The 25,904-nt window shown below is 59.8% G+C and overlaps 3 protein-coding genes across 3 annotated transcripts; 2 read left to right on the top strand and 1 right to left on the bottom strand.

Moving 5' to 3' along the window:
- Positions 1-9,896: 9,896 nt before the first annotated feature.
- Positions 9,897-16,795, top strand: SERPINE1 (serpin family E member 1). Its single transcript, XM_054995021.1, has 9 exons — positions 9,897-10,036; positions 10,152-10,467; positions 10,690-10,923; positions 11,559-11,753; positions 12,098-12,293; positions 12,477-12,577; positions 13,116-13,202; positions 13,898-13,981; positions 15,332-16,795. Exons 2-9 carry the CDS (start codon positions 10,173-10,175, stop codon positions 15,367-15,369), a joined length of 1,230 nt encoding a protein of 409 aa, XP_054850996.1. The 5' UTR covers positions 9,897-10,036; positions 10,152-10,172; the 3' UTR covers positions 15,370-16,795.
- Positions 16,796-17,175: 380 nt separating this feature from the next.
- AP1S1 (adaptor related protein complex 1 subunit sigma 1) lies at positions 17,176-21,011 on the top strand. The gene is made up of 5 exons (XM_054993294.1): positions 17,176-17,258; positions 17,561-17,739; positions 18,650-18,758; positions 19,337-19,474; positions 20,272-21,011. The coding sequence occupies exons 1-5, from the start codon at positions 17,256-17,258 to the stop codon at positions 20,317-20,319; spliced, it is 477 nt and encodes a 158-aa protein (XP_054849269.1). The 5' UTR covers positions 17,176-17,255; the 3' UTR covers positions 20,320-21,011.
- Positions 21,012-24,078: 3,067 nt separating this feature from the next.
- Positions 24,079-25,569, bottom strand: VGF (VGF nerve growth factor inducible). Its single transcript, XM_054994582.1, has one exon. It carries the CDS (start codon positions 25,567-25,569, stop codon positions 24,079-24,081), a length of 1,491 nt encoding a protein of 496 aa, XP_054850557.1.
- Positions 25,570-25,904: the final 335 nt, after the last annotated feature.

The following is a 25,904-nucleotide window of genomic DNA, read 5'->3' on the forward strand; positions in this document are numbered from 1 at the left end:
TGGGGCAGCAGCTGCCACTGAAGTCCAGCCACGTTAACTTGAAGTGGCCCGAATGCAGGCATTAACCTGTGCCAACTCATTCCAGCGTGCCCTCAATACCTGCAGGCGAGGAGCGATGAAGATGCATGTGTGAATGGCTCTCGGCTGAACCCTCACACCGGCAAGAGGCACCACGGAGCGGTGGCCACTCCCATGGACTCTGCAGCGGAATAGGGACTCTGTGCCTCCCCGCCCCCCCATCAAGACCCAGCAGTGGGCTGAGATTGTTCCAGCAGCAGAGGCACCCCTAAGAGGGGCCTGCTGGGAACTGATCCCATGTTGAGGGGGGCCCTTTGGAGTCCCTGTCCAGAACACCCCCCCGAGCCCTGGCTTGCAGTCCATCCCCCTCGCCTCTGTGGGCGGCTCAGCTCCCCCCTCTGCCAGGCTGTTCCCCGGCTGGCCTTGGGCCAGTCCCTCAGCTCAAGCTACCTCCGAGTGTTATGCAGATGTGAGGGAGGGAACAGCCATGGCTGCTGCCCTCAGTTTCTGGGGAGGCACAAAAACTGTCCCAGGAGAAGCGTAAAGAGTGGGTCATCCAGGCCGCGCAGGCAGGAGGTGGTGCTGCTGCTCCCCTCCAGCCTCAAAGCCTGGGGGAAGCCCGGGGCCAGCCTGTGGGTCTCTGTCTGCTGGGGGAGAGGGGATGAGATGCCCAGCCAGCATCAGCCCTGAGGATGGGGGGGGGGAGGAAGGGGCTGTGGGCAGAAATGCTTGCTCACAAACGCCCCAAAGGGCCTCCCATGGGCCAGAGCCCCCCTCCTCTGCTCCAAAGGCCAACAGTTCTTCTGGGCCAAGGGCAGAGGAACATCTCCAGGAGCCCCTCTCTCCCTCCAGCTGGAGATGCCAGTGCCTGCAGCTGCCACCTTGGGGGAGATGAAAGCGTGGCTGAAATGGAAGATGATCTGTGTGAAATCCCTCCAGAGCAGAAGACCGAGAAGTCCTTGGAAGACTGGCCTCTGGGCAAGGCTTGGCTCTGCAAGCTCGGCCAGTGCAGGCCAGCGGGGCAGCTGCGGACCGAATGCCCCACCTGGGGTTGGAGGAGAGGCCCCTTGGGCCTGATCCGGCAGGGCTCCCCTTACACCCCCCTGTCCTCTCCGCTGTTCCCTTGTCATGGTTTCCTCTTCCGAGTTCATCACAAACTGGACAGTCCCTTTTCTGGTTCCCACCAATGCGTGCTTAAGCACCCACCGGCAGTTCCACAGCAGGAAAGCTGGCAAGAGGGTGGGGTGGATCAAATGGATCAGCTGCTTGCGTAGGAAGCCAGGTGCGCAAAACAAGCCCAGAGGGCATGAGGTGAGGGGCTGCTCTTCCAAGGGCCAGTGCTGAGCCACAGCAGCCCCCATTGGCTGGATGCTTCCGCAGGAGCCCAGGGTCCCGGCACCTTCCATTCCCTTCCTAGGCCCTCAGCCTCAGTTTCACAATTCCTCACCTCTGTTCACAAACGTGCAGCATATTTGGTGCTGAGGGAGAATCACTCTGTACGTGCTCTAGAGTCTATGAGTCTGATGCCTGTCAGTGTGAATCAAGGCCTTAGACGTGCCCCAAAGAGAGCAAGTCCTTCTGCCCTCCCCCACTCCACCCTACAGCAAGGAGACCCCAAAGGGCACCCAGCAGGCCTCACCCAGGATGCCTCTCCTCATTCCCTGGAGCTCTGTCAGCAGCCGCCGCAGGGCCCTTCTCACGTCCTCCCCAATATTTAATCACATTTAATATTTAATCACATTTCTAGACCAATGAGCGCATCAGTTCAGCCCTACGTCACCCCGAGCTCCGATAAATGCTGGCCCCGAGCAGCAACGTGGCTGTGCCCTGGGCCAGGAGGCAGCGCTTCAGTTCTACAAGGAGAGGCGCTGGGGCTCCGGCCTTCCCGGACTCTGTGCTCTTTGACGTGGAAGTCTCTATCTACTGGCCATGGCTGTTAGTTGCTGGCCTTCTTGAACTGAACAGTGTCAGATCCTCTAGGGGCCCAGTAATCCTGCCCCCCCTTTGAGGAACCCCCCCCCCCTAGTATGAATCACCACAAATAGCCCTGACAAGGAATTCCCGTCTCTTGCCTGTGTACAGACATCTCTTGCTCCTTCCTGTTTGCCTGCCGTCTCTCGGTAGGAAACTCCAGATGTTTCCTGAGGGAGCGTTTGCACCCCGTAGATAAGATGCCCACATCGCAAAGGGATGGCGGGGCTTTGCAAGGGCAGCATGAGAAGAGAGTTTTGGAGCACAAAGAAGGCCTGAAGGGCGACGTCCCACCTGTCCCCTCCGGCCGCAGAGGAAAGGCTGCTGGTGCCGGGGGGGGGGGAGGGTCCTGCTTTGCAATCAGAGCCATGGGGAGGGATCCAAGCCCCTGGAAGGGGGTCTAGCAACTCCTCCCCCCTGGCCAATGTGTGCTGCCCAGCCAGAAGCAGAGGGCGAGGGAGTGGGAGCCAAGAAGGAGTCTGGCCAACAAAGATGCAGAGGAGTTAGCCGTGTTAGTCTGTGGTAGCAAAATCAAAAACCAACAAAGAGCAGCCAAGCCTCGCTTGGGAGAGGGACGATGGGGGCAAGGGAGTGGTAGAGCCCTTCCTGGAGGGGGCCACAGTGGGCAGCTCCAGGGGGCTCATGGGTGGGGAGAAGAGGGGTTTCTCTGAGCACCTTCAAGGCATCTCGTGAGCAGAAGCAAACCGGGGAGGGGAGCGCCAGTTATCGGGGCCAAGCAGCGGTGTGTGGAAGCCTCCCGCTGTCCTGCCCTTGCCCTCAGGCACTGTGGGGGGGTGGGGGTGGGGGGGGTGCTTTGCCAGCAGCCCCTTCTTCCTCTTGCCCCTCTGCTACTTTGATCTGGGCATGGCAGGAATCGGCTGCCTAGGGGGGGGTGAGCTCCCCCTCACTGGCAGTTTTCAAGAAGAGGCTGGATGAGTACTTGTCAGGGGTGCTTTAGGCTGATCCCGCACTGGGCAGGGGGTTGGGCTAGGTGGTCTGCATGGCCCCTTCCCACTCTATGATGCTATGAATGTCTGAGCAGGGAGCCTACTTCCCCCCTCCCCACTTGGTGGCAGGCATGAAAGCGCAAGAAAAAGCTCAGGGAACTGGAGTGGCCCTCGAAGGAGCCAGAGTGCCAAGTCACGCGAGGCCAATAGAGATTAATCCCCCTGGAGAAAATGGCTGCTTCGGGGGGGGGGGGGTTGCGGACTCCACTTAGGCCCCTCCCCGAACTCTGCAGCCCCCCCTGGCTCCACCCCCCAGATCTCCAGGAATTTCCCATCCTGGAACTGGCAATCCTACTGGCAGCGGCCGGTTGGAAACGGCCCCCCCCCCCCGCTGTCTCAGCCAGCTCCGCCAGGAGCCCCGAGTCCTCTCTCCGCCTAGTCCCTTTGCGCGGACTCAGGGGGCAGTGGGAAAGGGGAGGGAGAGCAGGGGCCAGGAGCAAGGCTGGGGAGCGGGGGGGGGGTGTTTTATCTTGCAGGGAGGGGGCCAAGAAGGTGGATGGCCTGCAAATGGGGATGAGGTAGAGTGGGGGGGAGGAAGGCTGGATGGCCACGGCAGCGGGACTCTAATCTGGAGAGCCGGGTTTGATTCCCCACTCCTCCACTTGAAGCCAGCTGGGGGACCTTGGGTCAGTCACAGCTCTCTTGGAGCTCTCTCAGCACCGCCCACCTCACAGGGTGTTTGTTCTTGTGGGGATAATAGTGACATACTCTGAGTGGGCTTTACGTTGTCCTGAAGGGCAGTCTATAAACCGAATGCTGTTGGTGGTGGGGGTGGTGCGCACAGCAGGCCTAGCAGCCTAGCCAGGCGGGGGGGGGGGTCAACCGCCTTCAAGCCACCCCTCCCCCCCCGTACTGGGCATCCAGAAGACGTTGCTTAGCTACAACAGCACGCAGGGAAATGGCGGCGCTGTTCCTGGTCAACATTATCCGTTTCTGGTCTGTGTGCCGCTGCTCTGGCTCCGCCGCGTTCTCATTCTGTCACTCCATTCCCTGCACTGTGGAACTTCTCCTGTCTGGTTCTGTTTTGCATTGCTTCTGGTGTTTGTAATCCTAGACTTATTATTGCATGGCTTCTTAGCTGTCTCATTATTCGATGTTCCATGCTATTTGATTGCTTTGATGACGCTGTGCGATCTGCTGTGAGTCTCCACAAGAATGGCAGAGGACTATAAAATAAGTGAGTAAATAAATGCATTCTCGAAGGTCCGCTGGGCAGGCTGCCAGCCCTCTTCCTCTTGGCTTAGAGACACAGCTGCGTAGGAGCCCGCCCCCCCCCCCCGAGGCTTGTGAGAAGTCGGCTTGGAATGTTCCTGCCCAGGGAGCTCCTGCCCCCCCCCCCATCCCCAGGACAGGACATGCCTTGTGGTTCCTTTTAGGGGGGCTCTGGGTGTGTGACTCAGGGGCCTCTTTAGGAGCTGAGTGGGTGCGCTGTGGAAGCCCCCGTGGAAGTCCTGCTGGCTGGGATATTTATAGGGCAAGTGTCCCTTGCAAGGGAAAGGTATGCAATGGGCGATGTTGGGCTTGTGCGGCCTGGACCAGAGCCCAGACAGAAATAGCAGCCACACCACCCGACAGGGTCAAGGGTTCATTTCTGCTTCCATTCCCAGAAGGATGTGGACTGGGAGGAGGCCCCCGGCCCCCAGCCCCTGCGCACACGTGGTATGCTTCCACCCCTCTGCTCTTGCTCCCAATATCGTTTTTATTTTTCACATTTCTATTCCACCCTCCCTGCAAGTGAGCTCAGGGTGGATCACACAACCCACTGAAATACAATAAAATTCATTTCCATGAAACATTTAAAAACGCCAGCACTGAAAGTGGACGCTCCTTGGGCCAGGGCCTACATCTCATGCTCGGGAAAGGGCTCAGTGCCTCCTCGGCTGAAGGCACAGCCTTTGGCTCCCGGGAGGGTGGGGGGGCCGGAATCCAGCGGAGCTTCAGTTCAGCCAGGTCCACCAGAGGCCGGCCTGGGGAGCATGGGGGGCACAGCGGCAGAGCATCTGCTTGGCACACGGAAGGCCCCTGGTCCAATTCCGTGCAGGGGGAGGGGGAGGGGGAGGGGGGAGAAGGCAGCTCCACGTGGGGGGGGGCTTAGATCTCTTGACAGCAAGATGACAGCAGCTCACCCTCTGTGCATGGGCAGAACACCATTCGATCACTGTCGAGGAACCCCACCAAACCCTGGGCTTTGGAACTGCAGATCACACACAAACCTGTCCAGCTCACACCACTGGAGTCAGAGGGTCCCTCCCCTCTCTGAAGGCCCCGCCCAGCTGAGGACCTGCCCCACCCACACAGCTTGTGGAGATTCCCAGGCCTGATCGGAGGGGACAGGGTTCAGGAGGGCTGGGGGGGGGCGCAGTGGAAAATCCTGCTCAGCAGCTGATGCCGGCTCTTGTCATGGAGCTGGCTGGCCAGCAGCAGACCGGCAAATGTGCCGAGTCAAGGCCTTTGCAGTGCACGAGGAGCAGGAGGCTGGGTGTCCGGGGGGGGGGGGCTGCTTAGCAATGATTTTGCATAACTTCTGGCTCCTGGGTTTAGCAGAAATGAGCCACAACCACACAGGAAGCCGAAAGGTTCCCCTGATGTTCCTCTCAGGCCAAAGCCTCCACACAGCCTCTTGGGAAGGGGAAGAGTTTGCTCCAAGGTCAACTGCTGGGCAAAGCAGCGAGAGCAGGCAGAGCCAAAGCGCTGGGGCAGGAAGATGCTGAGAGAGAGAGAGAGAGAGAGAGAGAGAGAGAGAGAGTGGAAGATGCAGATGCCAGGACTGACTGGACCCCCCCCTCTTCCATCATGGACCCCCCCCTCCATCCTTCGTTCAGCCATCCCTCCAGGGCTCACGTTCTCTCCCTGGTGCTCCCGAACCAGCAGCCGTCTTGCCTGCTTCTGGTCAAGTTCAAGGGCAGATGCTAGGAGGTCAAAGGGCACAGGACTGAAAGTGCCCAGGGGGAGGGGTGCATGGCCTCTGTGTGGATGCCAAGGGCTCCGGACCGCACGCATCCTTCCCTCCTCTTATTCTCACAACCACCTTGTGAGCTAGGCTTGGCAGAGAGTAAAAGCAAGCCACTGGCTAAAGGCCACGAGGCAGGCTGAAAGGGCTGAAAGGGGGTTTGCCCCCACCCCCAGTCCAAGGCTCTAACCCCTTCATGGCAGCGGCTGCCGTAAATGCGAGGCGAGGACTAAGAGTGAGGGGCTCACCTCCAGCCAGCAAGATGAGAAGCAGGCCCTGTGCTAAAGACCGGGAGACGCAGGGACAGGCTGTGAGATTCGTATTTAAAATTCAGACATAACCAAGATAAGCACATAATGACCAGTCGCAACAGAAATAATTGGTGACCATATTTAAGTTTGAATGGAAATAGTCACAGACTATACTACATGCGTCTCATAGGTTTAGAATTCAACCCTTTAAATGGAGGTGGGGGAAACGGCCGTCTGCTTCTCCTACAACCCAAAGGGCCCTCCTCACAGCTTTGAGAGCCAGTTTGGTGTGGTGGTTAAGAGCGGCAGGACTCTAATCTGGAGAGCCGGGTTTGATTCCCCTCTCCTCCACTCGAAGCCAGCTGGGGGACCTTGGGTCAATCACAGCTTCTCGGAGCTCTCTCAGCCCCACCCACCTCACAGGGTGTTTTGTTGTGGGGATAATGATGACATACTTTGTCAACCGCTCTGAGTGGGTGTAAAGTCATCCTGAAGGGCGGTATGTAAATCGAATGTTGTTGTTCTTGTTCTTGTTCTTAAAATCCAAACAACCCAGCTGGAATTCCAGTCACAGACCTCCAGCGTTATGTGCCATTGATTTCATCCTTATCAAAGTCCAAGTCTCGAGCTATAATAATCTCTGTTGGAAATAATATTCACACTGTCCTGTGTAAGCAGCCACAAGTATGTTTTTACTCGTTTTTCAGTAAGTTGGAGTGGGCATGCTTGACCACACCATGCACAGCCACTACGCTTTCCAGGTTTTCAGCCTTGCACTTTGAAATCATAAAACCATTCAAAGAAACATACGTAGAGACTGAGGAACAACGTCAGCCTTGTTCTGGGTTCCTGTGGGAAGAGCCGCTTTGGAGCTGGAACAGAAGGGGAGTTTTCCGGGGGTAAGTGCCCGCTGCTTGCCAAGGAATTCTGGCTCTCCGAGGTCCAGGAGGGCGGGTGGGCCCCGCCTGGGTTCAAGGGTTAATGAACAACAGAGACAACAGAGAAGTTGCCCCTGAGGCACTGTGGGGGGGCTCTTTGCAATGTCTGCGGCCCAAGGAACAGAGATTCTTCTGATGACACCCGGACCACCTATCAGAACCTCAGTTTGGGAACAGGCGTTTGGGGGACAAAATGGGCTCTCTCTAGTCCACAGAAGCGGAAGCTGCAATAAAAAAATCTGTCCATCTTTAAATGCCACAAGTCTCTTGTTTATTCTTGCTGCAACAGACTTACATAACCACTTCTTTGGAATTATTACCAATTTGTGGATACTATATGTGGCGGAACGGGCGCTGGCTCTCAGTCTGGGCAACTGAGCCACCATCAATGGCCTGCTAGCCCCGCTATCCGCCTCCCACCGTCCCTGGTGGGCATGGCTCACACTCTTTGTCGCTGCCACCACTCACTGATTTGTACACCACCTGACTGAGGGGCAGTGAGACCCCTCTGGCTGAGGTTCCCTACTGGGAAGTGCATTCCCCACTCTTTGGGTGGGCCCTGGAGAATGGGCAACCCACCAAGGTCTGGCCTGATCAGTTTCTCCCGGGCTCCCTCCCTCCCTGTAGTGTGCCAAGTGGGGGAGCTTACGTAGTCAGAGCACCACAACGTCCTTTATATTCCAAAAAAGTATGATTTAATAACTATATACAGAGCACTATATACAAAGCAGGTAAAGGCACAGAAAATCAAACTGAGGAGGACCGCCGTCTGCTTTCCCTACCACACTGTTCCCTACTCTGCCTTAAGGGGGTGGGGGTGGGGGTCTCAGGGAAGAAGGTTCCCCCTTTTATTCCCTCTCTGCTGCCTCCCAGGCCCTCCACACTTAGGGCCCAGGCACCCGGGTCTCACCCAGCAGCAGGAGCCTCTCCTTCTTCACCCAAGAAGGTGACTGACTGACTTTCCCCCCTCAGGATCAGCTGAGTCTCTCAATTCTGGCCCCACCCCTTATTTTTCCCCCGCCCTTTCTTGGCCCAGGGCAGCTGGGAGTTGTAGTCCAGGAAGAAGGGCGTCCCACCCCAAGACTCCTGCAGGCCCCTCCGTGGCCCCACAGCCCATCAACCCTCAGGGGGAACATTTCCTCCCCTTTCTTTAAAGGCAGATTAACAGCAACTGGCACTCGTTTCACCCCTGGTAACCATTTCGTTACACTATATAACAAGGCCACTGCAGAGACCGAAGACAAAGCATTTGGAATACCCCCTCCTCCTTGGAGGTTGCTCTAAGGAAACCACCTTCAAAGGGCCTAAATTCTGTGCTTCCAGAAATGGAAACTGAAACGTAAACTCTTGGAAAATGTACCCAATGGTCCTTTTTATATGAGTTTGCTGTAAAACATTACCACCTCCATAGATGTGTGTGGTTGCCGCAGGCTCAGACAAGGCAACCAGCGCAAGAGACTCGAGCCTCCCTCCCAACTGCACAAGAACTTCCCAAGCCCCAAATCAGGCGCCTGGAAGCCGGCTCTGGGTCTGTTGCTGGGGTTGCTGGGAAATGTAGTTTTGTTTGAAGTAGAAGGCCGAAGCGTTCAGCTCCTGACTCTATGGCTATAGACGCTTCCCTACACTGCAGAAATCCAGCGGCACCTGAAAGACTCACCGTGTTTATTCCAGCATGAGTGTTCATGAGTCAGAGCTCAGATCCTCAGATGCAGTGGAAGAAAGAAAATAATTTCCCTCCTTTTTTTGCAGGGAAGTAGAGAAGGGGAGGGAGGAAAGGAGGGCCTGCGAGGAGCAAATGGCGAAGGGCTGTGAGGCCGGGAATTGAACGGATGGCGCAAATCAGGCGCGGTTCTCTGCCTCGGAGGCTTGAAACGGTTCGCACGTCACGGAGGAGGCCAGAGGTCGGGGGCTGGAGCGCCTCTTTGGTCCCGCCCACCCTCCCTTCTTCCTACGGGGATGGTGCTGCCGGCTCTGCCCCGGGTTCCCCATCTCCTTGCCCGCTGTAAACAAGAACTGACCCAGAGAGTAGTCGCTCCCAGTCGGTGAGGCGCCCCCCTAACCGCTGAGAGCCTGGCCGCGTAGGGTGAACCTGAACTCTGACCTAGGACATGGCAGGGTTTGCCAGCCCTCCTTTGGCGTGCGTATTTACTTCACCAGAGAAGGAGCAGCTCAGCGTTGCCGATAATAATCAAACGCGGAAGGGGGTTCCTCCCCAGCCCGCCTTGCGCTCTGCGGGCTGCCTGGCTGAGCTCCCTCGGCCTTGCCGCCGCCACGTCCCCGCGAGGCTGATGGCCGCTCAGCCTCTGCCCCTCTCCTCTCCCCGGGCTAGGGAGGTGCCAACTGCAAGAAGCGCTTTGCCTGCGGTGGCCCCTCAGGGCGCGGAGCAAGGCAGAGCCGGCGAAGCGTAGCGAGGCCGGGTGCTGCGCGTCGGCGCCCCTCGGGCTCTGCCTTGCTTCTCGCGTTGGAAACGCTTTGAGCGCCGTGCGGAAGGAGCCCAGCAGCCTCTTTCCGGCGGAGCGAGGGGCGCCAGGCACTGGCAGAGGCCCAGGGGCGAGCCGGTGCCTGCCTGCCTGCCTGCCTGCCTGCCTGCCCGCCGCGGGCCTGTGCTCCCGTCGAGGGGCGGCCCGGCAGCTGCTTCTCGAGGCCAGCATGGGCCCGGCTGGCGGAGGGGGGCTGCGCTCGGCTGGCGCGCCCCGCCTGCGTGACTCGGGCTGATTCAGACGTCCCCGCCGGGCTGGGCCTCTGCCTCGGCCGCCGCGGAGGCGGAGGAGGAAGCGGGCGGCGGGTGACTTCATCGCCGCTTCCTGGCCCGCGGCGGCCGCATAAAAGGGGCCCCGGCCCCGGCGGGAGTCACGAGCCGCAGCGCCGCTCGAGCAAGCCGCCAGCCAGCCAGCCAGCCAGGTAAGCCGGGGCCCGCCGGCCGGCCGGCTGGCTGCTGTGCCCGGGCCGCCTCCGGGCGCGCTCCGTGCCGTGCGGCGGGCGGGGACTGACGGGCCCTTCCTCTGCTCCCCTGCAGCTGCCGCGACCAAAGCGCAGGATGCGAGTGCCGCCCCCCGTCGCGACCGTGGCCCTGGCCCTGGCCCTGGCGCTGGCTCAGCCCCAGGCCCAGGCCCAGGCCCAGGCCACGGCGCCCCCGCCCGGCGCGTCGCGCATCGCCCGCCTCTCGGCCGAGTTCGGCGCCCGAGTCTTCCGCGAGGTGGCCCGGCGCTCGCGGGACCGGAACGTGGCCTTCTCGCCCCACGGCGTCGCCTCGGTGCTGGCCATGCTGCAGGTGGCGGCGGCCGGCGGAACGCGCAGCCAGCTGGAGGGAGCCATGGCCTACGGCCTGCGCGGTGAGCCCGAGCGCGGAGCGCGGAGCGCGGGGCGGGCCCGGGGGCGGGGCGGGCCGCGGCGGGCCTTTCCGCGGCTTGCGAGCGAAGGGCTGCCCGGGCGTCCCGGCGGGTGTCGCGGCCGCGCTCAGCCCTGCAGAGAAGGGCTTGTGGGCCTCGCTCGCTGGAGGCGCGGGCGCGGGCGAGGCGCGCCGGCTGAAGGGTCTCCCGGCTTCCTCCGTGCAGAGAAGGGCGTTGCGAAGGCCCTGCGGTGGCTGCAGAAGGCGCTGACGGACCCGGCCCAGCCCGACGTGGTGCACACGGCGGAGGCCCTCTTTGTGCAGCGGGGCCTGCCGCTGGCCGCCGCCTTCATGCCCCGGTTCCGCCAGGCTTTCCGCCAGACGGTCAAGCAGGTGGACTTCAGCGAGGGCCCGCGGGCCCGCCTCATCGTCAACGACTGGGTGCAGCAGCACACGGCGGGTGAGGGCGCCATCAGGGCAGCCAGGCGGGGGCCTGGGAGCGGGCGAGGAACAGGCCCCGCGGGCAGAGCGGGCAGGGTTGAGGCTTGGCAGGAGGGGGCAGCTGGGGGGCCTTCAGTGGAGCAGGGCTGGCTGGGCACGGCAGCCAGGTCAGCTTGCTGGTGGAGTGGGGCTCGGTGGGGCCCCTCAGGCAGCGACCGGGGCGAACGTTCAGTGGGGGCTGCGGGGAGACACCATTCCTCCCTAGAAGTATTTAGGAGGGGAAGGAGCTGTCCCTGTTGGCAGCAGAGGGTAGGACTCCAAACAAGGGGTTTAAACTATAGGAGGGCAGGTGCAGCTGGGCTTGAGGAAAAGCGTCTTCCCCTTAAGAGTAGCTCAGCGGTGGGTTGGGCTGCCTGGGGCTGTGGTGGGTTCCCCCTCCTTGGCGGTCTTCAAGGAGCTCAGGGATGCTTGAGGCTGTTCCTGCATTGGGCAGGGGGTTGGATTAGGTGGCCTGTCAGACTCCTTCCAGCTCTAGGATCCCGCGATTCAGAACCAGAAGGGCTGGAATCCAATCCATCAAGGCGAGGGCCTGTGAGCCAGGGCTCCTGGGCCCTCCTTCGGTGTGCATTGCTGTGACAGCATTTCCCATCTCAGGTATGATCCAAGACTTTTTGCCGGAAGGGTCCGTGGATGAGATGACCCGCCTAGTGCTCCTCAGTGCCATTCACTTCAAGGGCCACTGGAGGACGCCATTCCCAGAGGCAGCCACCCGGCAGCGCCTCTTCCACAAGTTGGACGGGAGCACCGTCTCGGTTCCCATGATGGAGCAGACTGGCAAATACTGCTATGGTAAGCAGTGCCCCCGCTGACCCACGTGGGTCGGTCAGGGCTAATAATTTTAATTTTACTTACTTAAAACCCTTTTATGCCACCCTCTAGCCAAAATAAGGTCCCCAAAGCAGCAAACATTAAAACATAATAAAGAGCCTGTTTGAGGGCATTAGTGAGCATGTGCAGAGTGCCTTTCCTTCTTTGTGGAGGAACCTCAACTCAACCCTGCGCACCTGGGTTTAGGGTCAGGGTGTCTGGAGCAGCAGATTGGGCTTCCAGGCAGACCCACCCAGTCTAGCAATGCATCCCAGGGTGTGCCCGGCTCTGCTGCCAGGCGGACCTGACCCCTCCCTTTCTTCCAGGGGAATTCTCCACCCCCGAGCAAGTGGAGTACGATGTCCTCGAAGTGCCATACCAGGGGGAGGCCCTCAGCATGCTCATTGCTGCCCCTTTCGAGAACGCCCCGCTGTCGGCCCTGACTGCAGTCCTCAGTGCCCACCTAGTGGCTGAGTGGAAGAGCAACCTGCTGTGTGCCACAAGACTCCTTGTCCTGCCCAAGTAGGTGATTCAGGACCCCTGTCTGCCCAGCCCAGGGCGTGTGTGAGGCCGGGGGAGGGGGATGTGTTTAATGAAACACTCACCAGTTCCCTGGGGCACTTCCTCCTTGGCCCCTTTGGGCCTGTTGTTGGGTCTTGCTCTCTGGCGACTCCAGAACCATCTCTGACCAGCCCCTCTGCACAGATTCAGCCTAGAAAGCGAATGCGATCTGCAGGGGCCGCTGCAGGCACTGGGCATGACGGCCATGTTTGATGCCCACGCAGCCAACTTCAGCAGCCTCTCGGGTGAGTCCTCTGGGGTCCTTGTGAGCAAAGCCTTTTCTTCTCCCTCGCTGCCTTGTCTGTGTGCTGCAGGGGCTCAGCCCCAGAACCTGGATTCTGCCCCAGAGCTCACATGAAGGAAGTGTGAGGTGGAGGTGGGAGAAGGTCCCACTTTGCAAGCAAGACAGCCATTTGGGTGGAAATATTTGCCAAGGGGCCAATGAAGTAGCCGTGGGATCGGCGAGGCATCTCCCTGCCCCCTGCAGCCACCCTTTCGCAGAGGGTCCTGGGAGCCAAGAATGCTCATCAGCGTTGCAGAGGATCCACTGGCACATCTCTGGGGGTGGGCCGGAGAGCTGCCTTGGTCAGCAGACGATGGAGGCCAAACCTGCCTGTTCCCTCCTGCCATTGGGGGTCAGAAGCCCCAAGGCTCTTGCACCTCCTTTTCAAGAGCGCCCAGCCCAGCCCAGCCCAGCCCAGCCCAAAAGGAGCATGCTGGGGCCCCAAGAGGCGGCCTCTCCTGGACACCCCCTCCTCACAGCCTGTCCTCTTTTCTTGCCAGATCAAGAGTCGCTCTTTGTGGGCCAGGCTTTGCAGAAGGTGAAGATTGATGTGAATGAGAGCGGGACGGAGGCTGCTTCTGCCACAGGTGGGTGCCGTAGCCGGGAGGGGAGGGGAGGGGAGTGGGGCAGGCAAATCTCTGCCTCGTGTTTCGGTTAGGGACCTCCACTATCTTTACATCTCAGATTAGGCTGGTTTGTAAAACCAATTTGTTAATTCTTCAATGCAGTTTGTGTACCTTCTTGCATAACCTCAGTGAAGGTACTTTCTGAGGATCTTGAAAGAAAGGCTTCGGTGTTTTTTAAGAGCGTAACCTCTCAAAGCCGACCAGTTCCATCTTGCTTTTGTTCCCCGTCCGATCAAGTATCGAATAGTCCGTATCACACCCTAAAGCCAAGTTGCATCTTTACAGGACGAGGAAAGGAGGCATCTGGATCTCACTGGAGCAGAGAGTATCTTACTGTTGAAAGGGCTTTTTATCACTGACTCTTTCTACGTAATTTTGACACTTGCATGCCATGCTTACTCTACGGAGCGACTTGCAAATATTCTTCTCCATTGCAACCTGCTCTGCTAGAAAAAGGCCCCTTTCAGTTTGATTTCTTCAGTTTGGAGAGAGGGAGAAAGAAGCATGGCTGGGCAGGGGCGACGGGCATGTGCGTCCTTTGAGAGTTGGGATCCTTTGCGTCCCCATGACTCAGCGCAGCCCTTCTGTGGAAGCTTTCGGCACTTTGTGTGTCGCAGCCTCAGAAAACATCTCCCTCCCATGTCTCTCCTCTGCAGCTGCCATCATCTATGCCCGGATGGCCCCAATGGCGGTCGTGATGGACAAGCCCTTCCTGTTTGTGGTGCGGCATAATCCGACTGGTGAGAGCCTCTGAGGCATGCGGGGGGGGGGCGGGGCGGGCACTGTTGTTTCTCCCACTGCCATTACTCTACCCCACCCCACCCCATGCACACAAAGACGGCAAACCGCTTTCCTGACATGCCTCAGACTTTGTGCACTGAAGAATCTCTCTGCTAATGTTTGCAGAGGAGGGGTGAACTGAATTCCCAGGAGGCCTGCCTTCCAGTCCGTGTGTGCAAACACTCACCCCACCCAGGTTAAGAGTGCAAGCTTGGCCCAACATGAAATAATGCCCCTCTCATGGCTTTCTTCTAGAATGGATTTTCAGCAGCAGGGGCTGTGCCTCTAAGACCATCTTTGCAACTGGGGGAGGGGAATAGGAAAGCTGTTCCAGATCCAAGAGACCTGTGGGGGGAGGGGGCAGCCAGACTTTCTGGATGAAATGTAGAGAAGTTAGCCATGTTAGTCTGTGGTAGCAAAATCAAAAAGAGTCCAGTAGCACCTTTAAGACTAACCAATTTTATTTTAGCATAAGCTTTCGAGAATCAAGTTCTCTTCGTCAGATGCCTGATACAGAGACTGGCCTGCCTTCCAGCCCCTGTGTGCAAACACCCACCCCACCCAGGTTAAGAGTGTATCAGGCATCTGACGAAGAGAACTTGATTCTCGAAAGCTTATGCTAAAATAAAATTGGTTAGTCTTAAAGGTGCTACTGGACTCTTTTTGGATGAAATGTGTTTATGTAGAGGAGGAGGGGCTGAGCTAGGGAGCGGTGCGAACCTGCCCCTGTGTGGCTTGGTTAGGGTTAGGGTTAGGTTAACCCTAACCCTAACCCTAACCTGCCCCTGTGTGGCTTGGTCTGGAACATCATTTGGGCCTGAGTGGAGGTGGGGAGGTCAGACTGCATCACAGATTGGGGCAAATGTATTCCACTTTTTGAGTGCTGCCTTACGTTTTTTTAAAATGCTGTCTAAATAGAAAACCAATACGTGAGGGAGAAGGTTTCTACCCCTTCCCCCTATCCTTGACATTTGGTTTACTAGTTCCAGGAAAAAGGAGAGACGCCGAAAAACGAGTCAACAGACCGTATAGAACAGCTCAACTGTAATTGTATTTGTTAGAGGCACGGTCTGTTGACTCGTTTTTCGGCGTCTCTCCTTTTTGCTGTTTTGGACCGTTCCCCTCGTTTTTCTCTTACTAGTTCCAGGAACTTTTTAATATTCCAAACTGTGACCCACCCCGCCTCCCTGTACTCTGATCTGCTGCAGTCCCTGCTCTGCCCTGGGCACAAGTAAACACATGCTTTGCCCTTTCTCTGGCACGCCACCTGAACCAGAGCTCTCTTCTTACTCTCTTCTCTCCTACTGCAGGTGCCCTCCTTTTCATGGGGCAGGTGATGGAGCCCTGAGGCCCTGCCAACCCGTGCGCTCCAAGTGGCCCTGGCACTGGAGGATCCCTTTCTCCCTGCTTTCCCCCAAAGAGGTAGCACTCGCTGGCTGTCCTCTAACCCCTGCAGCTGAAGGAACAGAGTGGGGGGGGGGCATATCGATCTCTGAAGATCCAGAGAAGCGGAGGATGAAAGGATCCCACAGAATGGCCCTCTACTCCTTCCAGCGCTGAGAGGCGGCTTGGCCAAAATGCTTCTACTTCCCATTCCACCTCCACCAGAGGCCGGCCAGAAAGAAGGCTCACTCAGCGACTACCAAGGGAAAAGCTGCAGAACCCTTGCCCCTGCCAGAACACAGCCGGGAGCCCCAAGAAACCTAAAGAAATCTCACTTCTACCTCGCACTGAACTGCACCTTGCACTAGTGCCTTGCTTGAAATTGAGTGTTTACAAAGGAGAGGGTGGGGGGCTGACTCCTCTTTTTGATGTCTGTCATAGGACAACCCTTTTGTTCTCCAGTTGAGTTTGAACAGGAGGACACATGAACATTTGTAATGATGTCTATTTTCTTTGTGCACTGCCAAGATGCAAGTATATTATGGACAATGAAAAGTTTAATATATTCTTACTGTAATTTGCACTTAATATGTTGTGCGTGGGGGGGGGGGGGTGTCGATGGGCAATCAGGTAGAAATGCTTCCCTTTTGTTTTGAGGAAAAGCAACAGCATCCCCTTGAGACCCTCACTGTACGTTACCCAGGGGGCAGGGGCACATATTCAGTGCTTAAGGAGCATCAGGACAACAGCCAGTATGAGAGTAATTCCCTCACCATATACCACCTCTGCTGAGTGCAATTTGGGGCGGTGTTTTCATTTGCAACTGAAGCCACCTATCGCTCTGGCTGTACATTCTTTGCTCGTAGAGGATCACCAGGCATTCCTTCCACACAAGCTCCACTGCAGGAGACTGGAGCAGCAACTCCAGTCAATTACTGTCTTGCTAGCCGTGCTTCTGCATGCACTGCCTTGCCTTGGGATGGCCCTGGGGGCCTCTGTCCTTCCTTTTATGCAACTCTGTGGCGACAGGTGTTGCAGCATTCCTCAGGCCACTTTTTAAAACACCGCGCAGATGTTGAGTGGTTTATTCTCCCTTTGGGGCATTTACCCAGAAAAAATTCCAGTTAATGGTAACATCAAAGTACCTGACCCAAGCAAGCATACGGCAGCCTTCTGTGACAGCTCTTGGGCCAGTGTTTTGCCACTGCAACCCCATGATTCCTCCCTCAGTGAGTTTTGTGGCGGGCTGAAGATTTGAGCAGAAGGCTCTTCAGTCCACCTCCACATGAAGCCACCGGTGGGACCGTGGATCAGTCACAGCTCTCTCAGCTGCACCTTCCTCACAGGGTGATTGTTGTTGCAAGGATAATAATAAAATACTTTTGTAAACAGCTCTGAGTGGGTGTTAAGTTATTCGGAAGGGCAGTATATAAATCACATATTATTATTATTATTGAACCACCTCTCTCCCCCCCAACACACACAAAACGCGCACACACAGGGCAGCAGCTGTCTTTACAGAGACTCGGAAGCAGTCCCATTTCTTCCAGGGATCCCGATTTCCCCTGCAGCCCCTGCCAAAGCGAGGGGGCGGAGTCGGGGGGGGGTCGGCGCCCCCCCGGCAGCCGGAGCTGCCCCGCCCCTGCCGTCGCCACGGCAACCGCCGCCTTCTGCCCCGTCGGAGGCCCCGCCCTGCGCCTAGGACGCAGCAACCCTCCCGGAAGTGAGCCTGAGGCGCATGCGCGGTATGGAGGGCGGGGTCGGCGGAGAGCCACCTGGGCAGGTTGGGCCGAGGGGCGGAAGGACGGGCGGACGGGGCCTCGCGAGGGACAAACTGCCGCGGTCGTCGTCATGGTGAGCGTCGGGAGCCCCCGGCCGCCTCCTGTAGTGGGACCGGGAGAGGCGCCGGGCGGGGCGGGGCGCGTGTGGGCGGGGAGCGCCGAGGGACGGGGCCGGCCGCGACTCCCCTCCCTCCCGGGCAGGGCAGGGCAGGGCAGGGGCCCCTTCCCGGAGGGGCTGCCCGCCCTCGCGCGCTTGAGGGTCCCTCCGGGGCTCCCCGGGCGAGGCGGGGCGCTGCATGTCGTCGGGCGAAGGCGCGGCCTGGCGGCGGACGGCGCGCGCGTCTGACGGAGGCGCGCGCGGGTCCCCCCCGGCAGATGCGCTTCATGCTGCTCTTCAGCCGGCAAGGGAAGCTGCGCCTGCAGAAGTGGTACCTGGCCACGTCGGACAAGGACAAGAAGAAGATGGTGCGCGAGCTGATGCAGGTGGTGCTGGCCCGCAAGCCCAAGATGTGCAGCTTCCTGGAGTGGCGCGACCTGAAGGTGGTCTACAAAAGGTGACCCGCTTCTCTCCCGGGGCTCCGCCTGGGGCCGCTGCCCCGCCAGGCTTCACCTCGCCCCCCCCCCCCCCCGCGGCTCTGCTGGCTGCGGCGTTGAGGGGCTAAGCCCCCCCCCCGGGCAGAGAGAGTTAGATCTCCCAGTTGCTGCCCCAGAGGGAGGCGGCTGAGCAGCAGGAAGGACCCCCCCCCACACACACACACACACCTCGCTTGGCCCTGCTGTCCAAAGGCCTGGGAGGATGCAGACTGAATGGCTGGGCTCTCTCTCAGGCATGCCCGTTGAGGCAGAGATGGCCTCAGGGCCCTCGGGCTCAGCATCGCTTTTCTTCTGGGATGGAGCTGGCTGTCAGAGTTCTGGCTCCAGCAGGCATGTGGCTGCAGATCCCTAAAGTGATGCCACCTGGGGACAGCCAGGTCCATTCTTGGGGTTCCTTCAGTTGCACTCGGATGCAGCCCCACCCCTCACTCTGCTGCTGGGCCTGATTTGGTTTCATGGCAGGTTCTTCTGATACCATCCACTGCTAATTCTTGGTCCTGGTGAGAAATGAGTAGGGCGGGCGGTTGATCCCAAGGTGACTACTGACCCTTTTGTGTGGATGCCAAGCACCGAAGCGGCCAAGCTGGGTCCTTCAGCTGATTTCTTGAGGTGGCATGGCAAAGAGGGCTTCAGTGCCATAGGAGGGCCTCTCTCCTGGGCTCCTGTTGCGATCAGCATTGCAGCAGGGACCGGGCTTTGATCTGACTGAGGCCGGCCGCAGGTTTGGGTCAGGATGGGTAGCCACCCACAACCTTGACCTGGTTCTGCCGGGGTGGGTGGGGAGGGAGCAACACAGTGGGGCTCTGCTGCCACAAGAGCACGGCACAACTAGCGGCAGGCCTGACCCGCCCTCTCCTCTCTTGTTCCCAGATATGCCAGCTTGTACTTCTGCTGCGCCATTGAGGAACAAGACAATGAGCTGATCACCCTGGAGCTCATCCACCGATATGTCGAATTGCTGGACAAATATTTTGGCAGTGTGAGTGGGTTGCCATGGCTGGCCAAGAAACAGCAGGCAGCTGGTTTGGGGGAGGGGGGTGTTCTACGCTGGGGGTCAGCAGCGGGGTTTGACCTAGGCATCTTGCAGGCGCAGGCAGCATGGCGGAGGGGCTGCCGCGTTCCTCAAGACTTTAAAGCCAGGGCTCTTGTAGATCTCGTAGGGCTGGGATTCAGTTCTGTCTCTTCTCCTCTTACCCCCAACACGCTCACTCAGATAACAGGAACGAGATTTTCTATGTGACTGTTACACCCCTGAGATGTTTGCTGCGTTTGGGTTTCCTTGGTGCAGAGTTTGGACTTTGTCTCCCCCCCCCCCCCCCCCGCTCCCCGAAATGGCTGCTGTCCGGCTCGTGGCCGTTCAGCAGATGCGAGTGTTCTGGGATTCCGCTGCCTGGCTTGTGCCTCTGAGCTGCTTTCCCCTGCCAGACACAGCGGCAGTCGCTTGCTCTCCGCGAGCTTGGCCGTTTGGGGGGCTTGGTGGGCCGCTAGAGTCTGGAGCCGAGGCTGGGCCCTGAGTAACACTTTTCTTTCTTTCCTTCTCTCCCCCACCCACCCCAGGTCTGTGAGCTGGATATCATCTTCAATTTTGAGAAGGCCTACTTCATTTTGGATGAGTTCCTGATGGGGGGCGAAGTGCAGGACACTTCCAAGAAGAGCGTCCTGAAAGCCATTGAGCAGGCGGACCTCTTGCAGGAGGTAGAGGTGGGGCCCTGCATGGGGTTGTGCATGCCCCGGGGGTGGGGGGGGACACCTCTTGGGGTTGTGCATGCCCCGGGGGTGGGGGGGGACACCTCTTGCTCTTCCTCTCTTCGGACTTACTGTCCCAAGTATCCCATTAATTATCTCCCCCTCTTAACCCCCCATGTCTGGGTCTGCTGCAGTGATGTGGGGGTGGGGGGTTGCTGGAGGCCCCTCTGTGGCATCTTGCCTGTTGTGCGTCTGATGAGTCACTGGCAAGGATTGCTTTGCTCTGCCTGCAGTTGGCGTGGGTGACGCAACTCCAGCAGCCGCACTCTGTGACTGTTGTGCGAGGGGGGAGAGGCAGCAACCCCCCCACTGTGGTCTGTGTCTTTCTCCCCCGCCACACGCAATGCATGCTCAGTAGTGTTGCCCGCTGAGCCACCTCTGACCCCCCCCCCTCACTCCGTGGAGGCCTGAGGCTTTACTCAGATCCCAACCAGATCCCCTGCCCTTGGAGACTTTCTGGGCAGCGGAAAGGCTGAAGGCGTCTTGGTATTTGGCCCTGGCAGAGGCGCTCTTCTGCACGTGTGCAGAGTCCCTTTCCATCCCAGTTAGCCCTTGCCTGTTCTAGAAGTGAGACCGGCAGCTACCGTTTCCCCAGAGCTTGCCTCCCACCCTCCTCCCAGCAGCTGGACCAGGAGGGTTAGGGCTGGTTTGAGTTTTTCTGTTCTTTTTGGGGTGGGGATGGGGGGGAAGCAGTGTCTAATGGGGGGCCAGACTGCAACCTCTTTCCCTGTCTCTTTCTGCTGCAGGAAGATGAGTCACCCCGGAGTGTGCTGGAGGAGATGGGGCTGGCATAGCTGCTCACCACGCAATCTCAGATCATTCCCCCACTGCCACTTTGCCCCCCTTGCTGCCCAGTGTGTATGTGGGGGGGGGGCAGGAGGCCAGGGCTTCCCCCCCACAGTCCGCCGTGTTTGAGGAATCAACTCAGTGGAGAGAGTAGCAAACTGTACTGTGTAAATATTGACCCCCCCCCACTTCAGGGAGAGGGGCGCACTGTGGCCACTGGAGCGGGGGCGGGGGGGCCGCCCCAGCTTGCTGTACAGAAGGGTCCTTTGGTCCTTCCCAGTCAGCTGGCCCTGTGGTTCTCCCTTTCTCCTCCTCTTTCTCTTTTCATCTGTTCTGTTTTTCCTCTGCCACCTTCTTTCCCCATCTGTTTGCACCAGCAGTGTGGGTCTTCTTGCCGCCCCCAGGCCTATGATTCATCCAGGCAGCAAGCATGTGATCGAGAGCGGAGGACGCAGAGGATCTCTGCCTGCCTTCTGGCAGGGTCCCCTGCTACTTGCAGGGCTGTGGGTGTGCATATACGTGCTCAGAAGTTTGGTGGAAACTTCCTCTAAGCACCAGCTGAACAGTGGTTGCCCTCTGAACTTTGGGGGGGAGGGGTGCATGGGTGTGTGTATCGCCCCCTTTCCCGTGGGCATGATTTCTCCAGACCAAGGAATGGGCGTGTCTTCCTGTTTTTGGAATAAATTGTGTGTGGAAGGAAGACTCCAGCTTGGTTCTCTTTCTTGCATGCATACGTGAAGGCAGAAGGCTCTCTCGATGGGAAGGGAGGGGAAACCCCTGCTCGCTGCTTTGCCCCCATTTTCTAGGGCCTCTGAACAAGCCAGACTGCAGTGGGCTGCCTTCTGGGGCAAATGTGATGCAAACAGCACCTTGGAGGGACAGAGGGGAGCCTCTTAGCTGGTTCTGGTGGGGGGGGGGCGGGTAGGGAGCAGCAAGATTCTATGGGGACCGATGGCCACTGTGGGATTTTAGTCCAGTGGCAACTTAGCTTTGGAGAGTCAGAGCGCCGGTCCTCAGATAATGCTGATTCTGTGACCCTGGGCAGATCATGAAGGGGAGGGCAGGAAGGGTTACCCCAGAGCTTAGTTCTTGTGGCCCCTCCTTACGTGCGGGCGGGGGGGGTGGTAGTTGTGAATTTCCTGCATTGTGCAGGGGGTTGGGCCAGATGATCCTGGAGGTCCTTGCCAACTCTATGATTCTCTAAGCTGGGAGCTCCGGCTCTTGAAAGCTCAATTCTGAAAATCTGGTGGGCCCCTGAGGTGCCCCTTGGCTCCAATCCTGCTGTTCTACTGCAGACTACCTGGCGGCTCAGGAATTCTGCCCTACTAGGAAGTGCTTGCTGGCGGGGGCGGGGGCTCTTTGGAGCCAAGCAGAGAAGGGGCGGCGGCAGCAGGGGCGGGAGCGTTTGGGGGGGGGGCGTCTCCTGGGCCGGCGGCTTGTCGGTCGGCCGGTCCCGCGTTCGGAGGAGGCGGGGTGTGGCACGGAGGGGGAGGCGGGGCCTGGGCGGCGGCGCCCCCGGCTACCGAAGGGAGATTTCCAGCGCGGACGAAGCCGTCGGGAGAGCGCGCCGAGGCGGCTGGCTTCGCCCCGCTCCCGTTCCTTGCGCCGGGAAGCCAGAGGCGCCGGCGGTGGCCCAGAGGCCGCCTCGCTTGTCGGGGCTCGCTGGGGCGGTTTTGGGGAGGGCCAGGCGTCCCGCGCCGCGCCGCGGCCACGCGAAGGCTCCCGGTTTCGGGGCGCCCCAGCCAGAGCCGCCGGGCGGAGCCTCTGGCCCCCGCGTCCGCCCGACGCCTGCGGGGCGCCGGGGAGGGCCTGTCCCTCGTCTCCGACGCAGCTCCTCCGCCTGCCCGGCGGGACCCGGAGGCTGGGTGCCTGGGCTGTAAATAACGAGAGTAACTCGTAATAAAATAGTTGCTTTTATTTCTTAGCAAAACTAGGCATCCCACGTGCTATTTACAACAGGCCAAACGTGTTTTATTTCAAGTACAACATACGGACCAGGACATCGAACAACTCTTGTTTTGTGTTACAGGACGGGACGTCACAAAGCGAAGAAACTCGCGCACTCGAGGACCGATGCGGGGGACTGAACACGTGCCTCGCCACCCCCTCCTTGCCCTCCAAAGCCCGGTAGGTTCCTTAGCGGCGGCTCCGGATGGCCGTGAACTTCCACGAGTGGGCGTGAGAGAGCCTGCGCCAAACCCGCTTCCCCCCTTGGAGGGTCGCCTGCAAAGAGTTGAGAGGGGGGCGCCGGTTGCCTGCCGGGAGCGGGGCGGCCGCCGAACCTTCCCAGTCGGAGAGCTTTTCCTGTTCCCATCTCCAGCGCTGGGAGCGGGATACTTAGCGGGGGTGAAGGGAGAGGAGCGCCTCGCCTCGGAGGGGTCGAGCCTGTGTGCCGCTCAGCCTTGGGCCAGAGGGGCAAATACGTGGCTGCGCAGGGTGGCCTTTGAGGCCCCTTCTGGAGCATTCCTGCCACTCTCACTTTGCCTGGGCCCAGCCCTCCCATCAGGGCCCTCGGCCTTCCCTTCTGGAATATTCTTCTCCAGCAGGCAAAGTTTGTGAATGCGCCAGCGGTCTTGGGTGGGGGGGGAGGGTTAAGAATGGCTCTTTAAGGTTCTCCTGTGAATTGAAGGGGGTGGGTGGAGCATCATTGCCAAGCTGCAGGGTTCGGCCTTGCAATCTCCTGCAGGGGCTGGCGGTGTGGCCTCTGTGGGCCTCGGAAGCTAGGAGCCACCAAATGTCAGTGGCTGTGGGTGCCGCCCTGGACTCAGCTGGTCCCGAGGCAGACCCCACAGGCATTGACCGTTTGGGCCACAAAGGTGACACGCGGTGTGCACTTCCCCAAGCCGGCCTCAGACCCAGGCGAAGGGAGGCTGTGCTGCTCCCACGGACTCTCGGGCCTCCAGCTGTGCGGCTTGATCAGCCAGGGAGCCCTCTTGGCCGGGACTGTCACTGACCTGCTGCTGGCGTTCGAAACCACAAAAGGATCTCATTTTGAACGGGAACCAGAAGGGACGAGAGGCGCGGGCTTCTGTGGGAACAGCCAGTGGGGGCGGCAGGTGAGGGGCTGCGCCCAGATCTCAAGTCCCAGGAGCAAGGGAGAACTGTCCTGCCTCCCCCTCCCACTGCAGTCCGCTGGGCTCCGCCAAACGCTGTTCCTGGAGGGCCCTAAGGAAGTACAGGAGTAAGGGGGTGGCAGCCGCCCGTTGTCGTCATTTCTCCCAGCCGAGGCCCTCCTCGACATGTTGTGTTTTCTCGGCCTTGTAAAACTCTGTGGCGAGTGGGGGCCTAGGCCTGGTGAGTTGGCGCTGAATGCCTCTGAGTTTTCCTACGGTAGCCAAGTGGCATCTTTCTGTAGTGCTGCCCCTGTGAAGATCGTTTGGCAACGGAGGCCAGATGCCGCCCTTCACTTGTAGCGCTGCCGCTTGCTAGGGGAGGGGGTGGGCTTGGCGCGCTGCGTGGATTTCTCAGTTCACTCCGTGGAGGCCAAGGGAGGTTTCGCTCTCGCCTATAGCCTTTGTGGCTTAACGTGGCAACGTGGCACAAGGTTGCGTTAATTGGGGTGGGGGAGTTTCCTGATGGTGAGAAGGCAGTGGTCTGTTTAGTGAGTGGAGGAGGAGGGACCCTTATCATGGGGGGAACCTCTCTAGGTGGGGGGACATTGTTCTCCTGACTCATGCAAAACTTGGATTAATGTCGAAACACTGCGAATGGCCAAGTTTCTTGGGGAGGGGAGGGGAGGGGAGGGGAGACGACAGGGCTGGGCGGGGCTAGAACCCCTGCGGGCGCTTCCTCAGCACTTCCTCAATGTAGTTCTCCAGCTCTTGGCCGGGGGCTTGGCTCTCCTCGTAGTATTCACCCCGTGGCACCATGGGGCCGGGGAAGTGCGGGTGGCGGGGGTAGGCTGGCGGCCGGAAAGTCCTGGGATTGATGTAGTTGGAGACGACGTTGTTGGGCTTGGCCCGGAACCACTTGGCGGCGGGGGGCTGGTCTCCTCGCAGAACTTCGTTCCAGGAGTCGGGCTCCTCTGGCGGGAGGGGAGGGGAGGGCTGGCGGACGAGGGGGTAATAGGACTTCTGGAGGGGCTTGGGGCCTTGGGGGTAGGCGGGGTTCTTCTTGGGTTTGTCCCGGGGGGGCGTGGCCGGCGCCTTGCCCTTGCCGAGGGGCTCCGGAGCCGCCGCCGCCGCCTTCTTCTTCTCCACGTCATTAATGATGTCTATGACGTCATCCGCGGGCAGGTGGAGCTTGCTGGAGAGCTCGATGAGGCGGTCGATGGTGTTGGGGTCGATGTCGCCGTCGCCGTCGTCCTCTTGGCCGCCCTCCTCGGGCGCCTCGTTGGAGCGCTTGTCCTCGGCCACGTTGCTCTCCTCGTCCTCGAAGAGCAGGGCGCTCCCTTTCCGGCTGCCCTCCCGAGAGGCCTGCCGCTCCCCCTCCTCGTCGTCCCCCTCGTCCCCCTCCTGGTCGTCGTCCTCCCCGTCCTTCAGCAGGTACTGCAGCAGCAGGTCCGAGGCCATGTCGGCCAGGCGCTCCTCCTCCGCGGCCGCCCGGCGGGCTTCCTCCGCCTGCCTCCGGCTCTCGGCCAGCTCCTCGTAGCGCCTCTGCAGGAGCTGGTGCTCCAGGTGCTGCTGCTGCCTCAGCTTCCGCGCTCCCTCCCAGGGCTCGCTGGGGGGAGCTTTGCGCTTGGTGTGGACACGCAGCCGCTCGTACTCCTCCAGCTCCTGGAGCACGTCGTTGCGCGGCGCACTCTCGGCGGCGGCGGCGGCCGCTCGGCGCTCCTGCGGCTGCTCCTCCCTCTTGGCCACGGGGCTGTAACGTTGCAGGCCCTGCAGCATCCGCCCCAAGGCCTCCATCTCCTCGCCTAGGGACTGGCCCCCCTCCTTCCTGGCTTTCCAGCCCGGCGCCCTCTCTGGCTGCAGGTCAGAGCTCTTGGTCTCACTTCGGACTCTTTCCTCGTCGGCGCTGGGTTCAAGGTCTCCGGGCCCTTCCTCGGGCTTCTCGGGCTCGAGGTGAAGAGCTTGCAAGAGAACAGCTGCCAAGGCCTTGGGGTCGACATCCTGGAAAAGGTCGTCTTGATCGGCCCGGGGCGCTGCTGTGTCTGGCTCCGCCTCTGGCAGGGAACGAGCCTGGATCTCATTGGGCGGCACGTCTCGTGTCTTGGGAGAAGCCTCACCTGGGCGGGCAGCAGCGCGGAGGGGCCACTGCAGCTGGAGGCACAGGTGGAGCAGCAGGGCGGCTCCGCGGAGGCTCCAGGGGCATCTCATCGCGCCACGAGGATAGGCTGCTGTGGAGCAGACATAAAAAGGGGGCTGTCAGAGATGGCCGCTGTCCCAGAAACTGTGCAACCCCCCCCACACACACACACACACCTCCCTAAGGGCCTCTTGGAAGAGCTGCCTTCACCAGTCTCCGCAACCCTGGGGGGAAAGAACTTTGCCCACTGGGTGGGGAAGCACCACGGCTATCGGCAGCCTGCGCTCCTTGTTCCATCACGCACTCTGAGTCTGAGCCCTGGCTTTGAAAACTGACCCCCACAGCAGCTGAGTCCCAGCGGAGAGGAAGCCGCGTCCTGCCCTCTCCTCCCGGTCAGCCCCCGCCC

This window comes from Eublepharis macularius, chromosome 12 (genome assembly GCF_028583425.1).
Source record: "Eublepharis macularius isolate TG4126 chromosome 12, MPM_Emac_v1.0, whole genome shotgun sequence".
In the NCBI taxonomy this organism is placed as follows: Eukaryota; Metazoa; Chordata; class Lepidosauria; order Squamata; family Eublepharidae; genus Eublepharis; species Eublepharis macularius.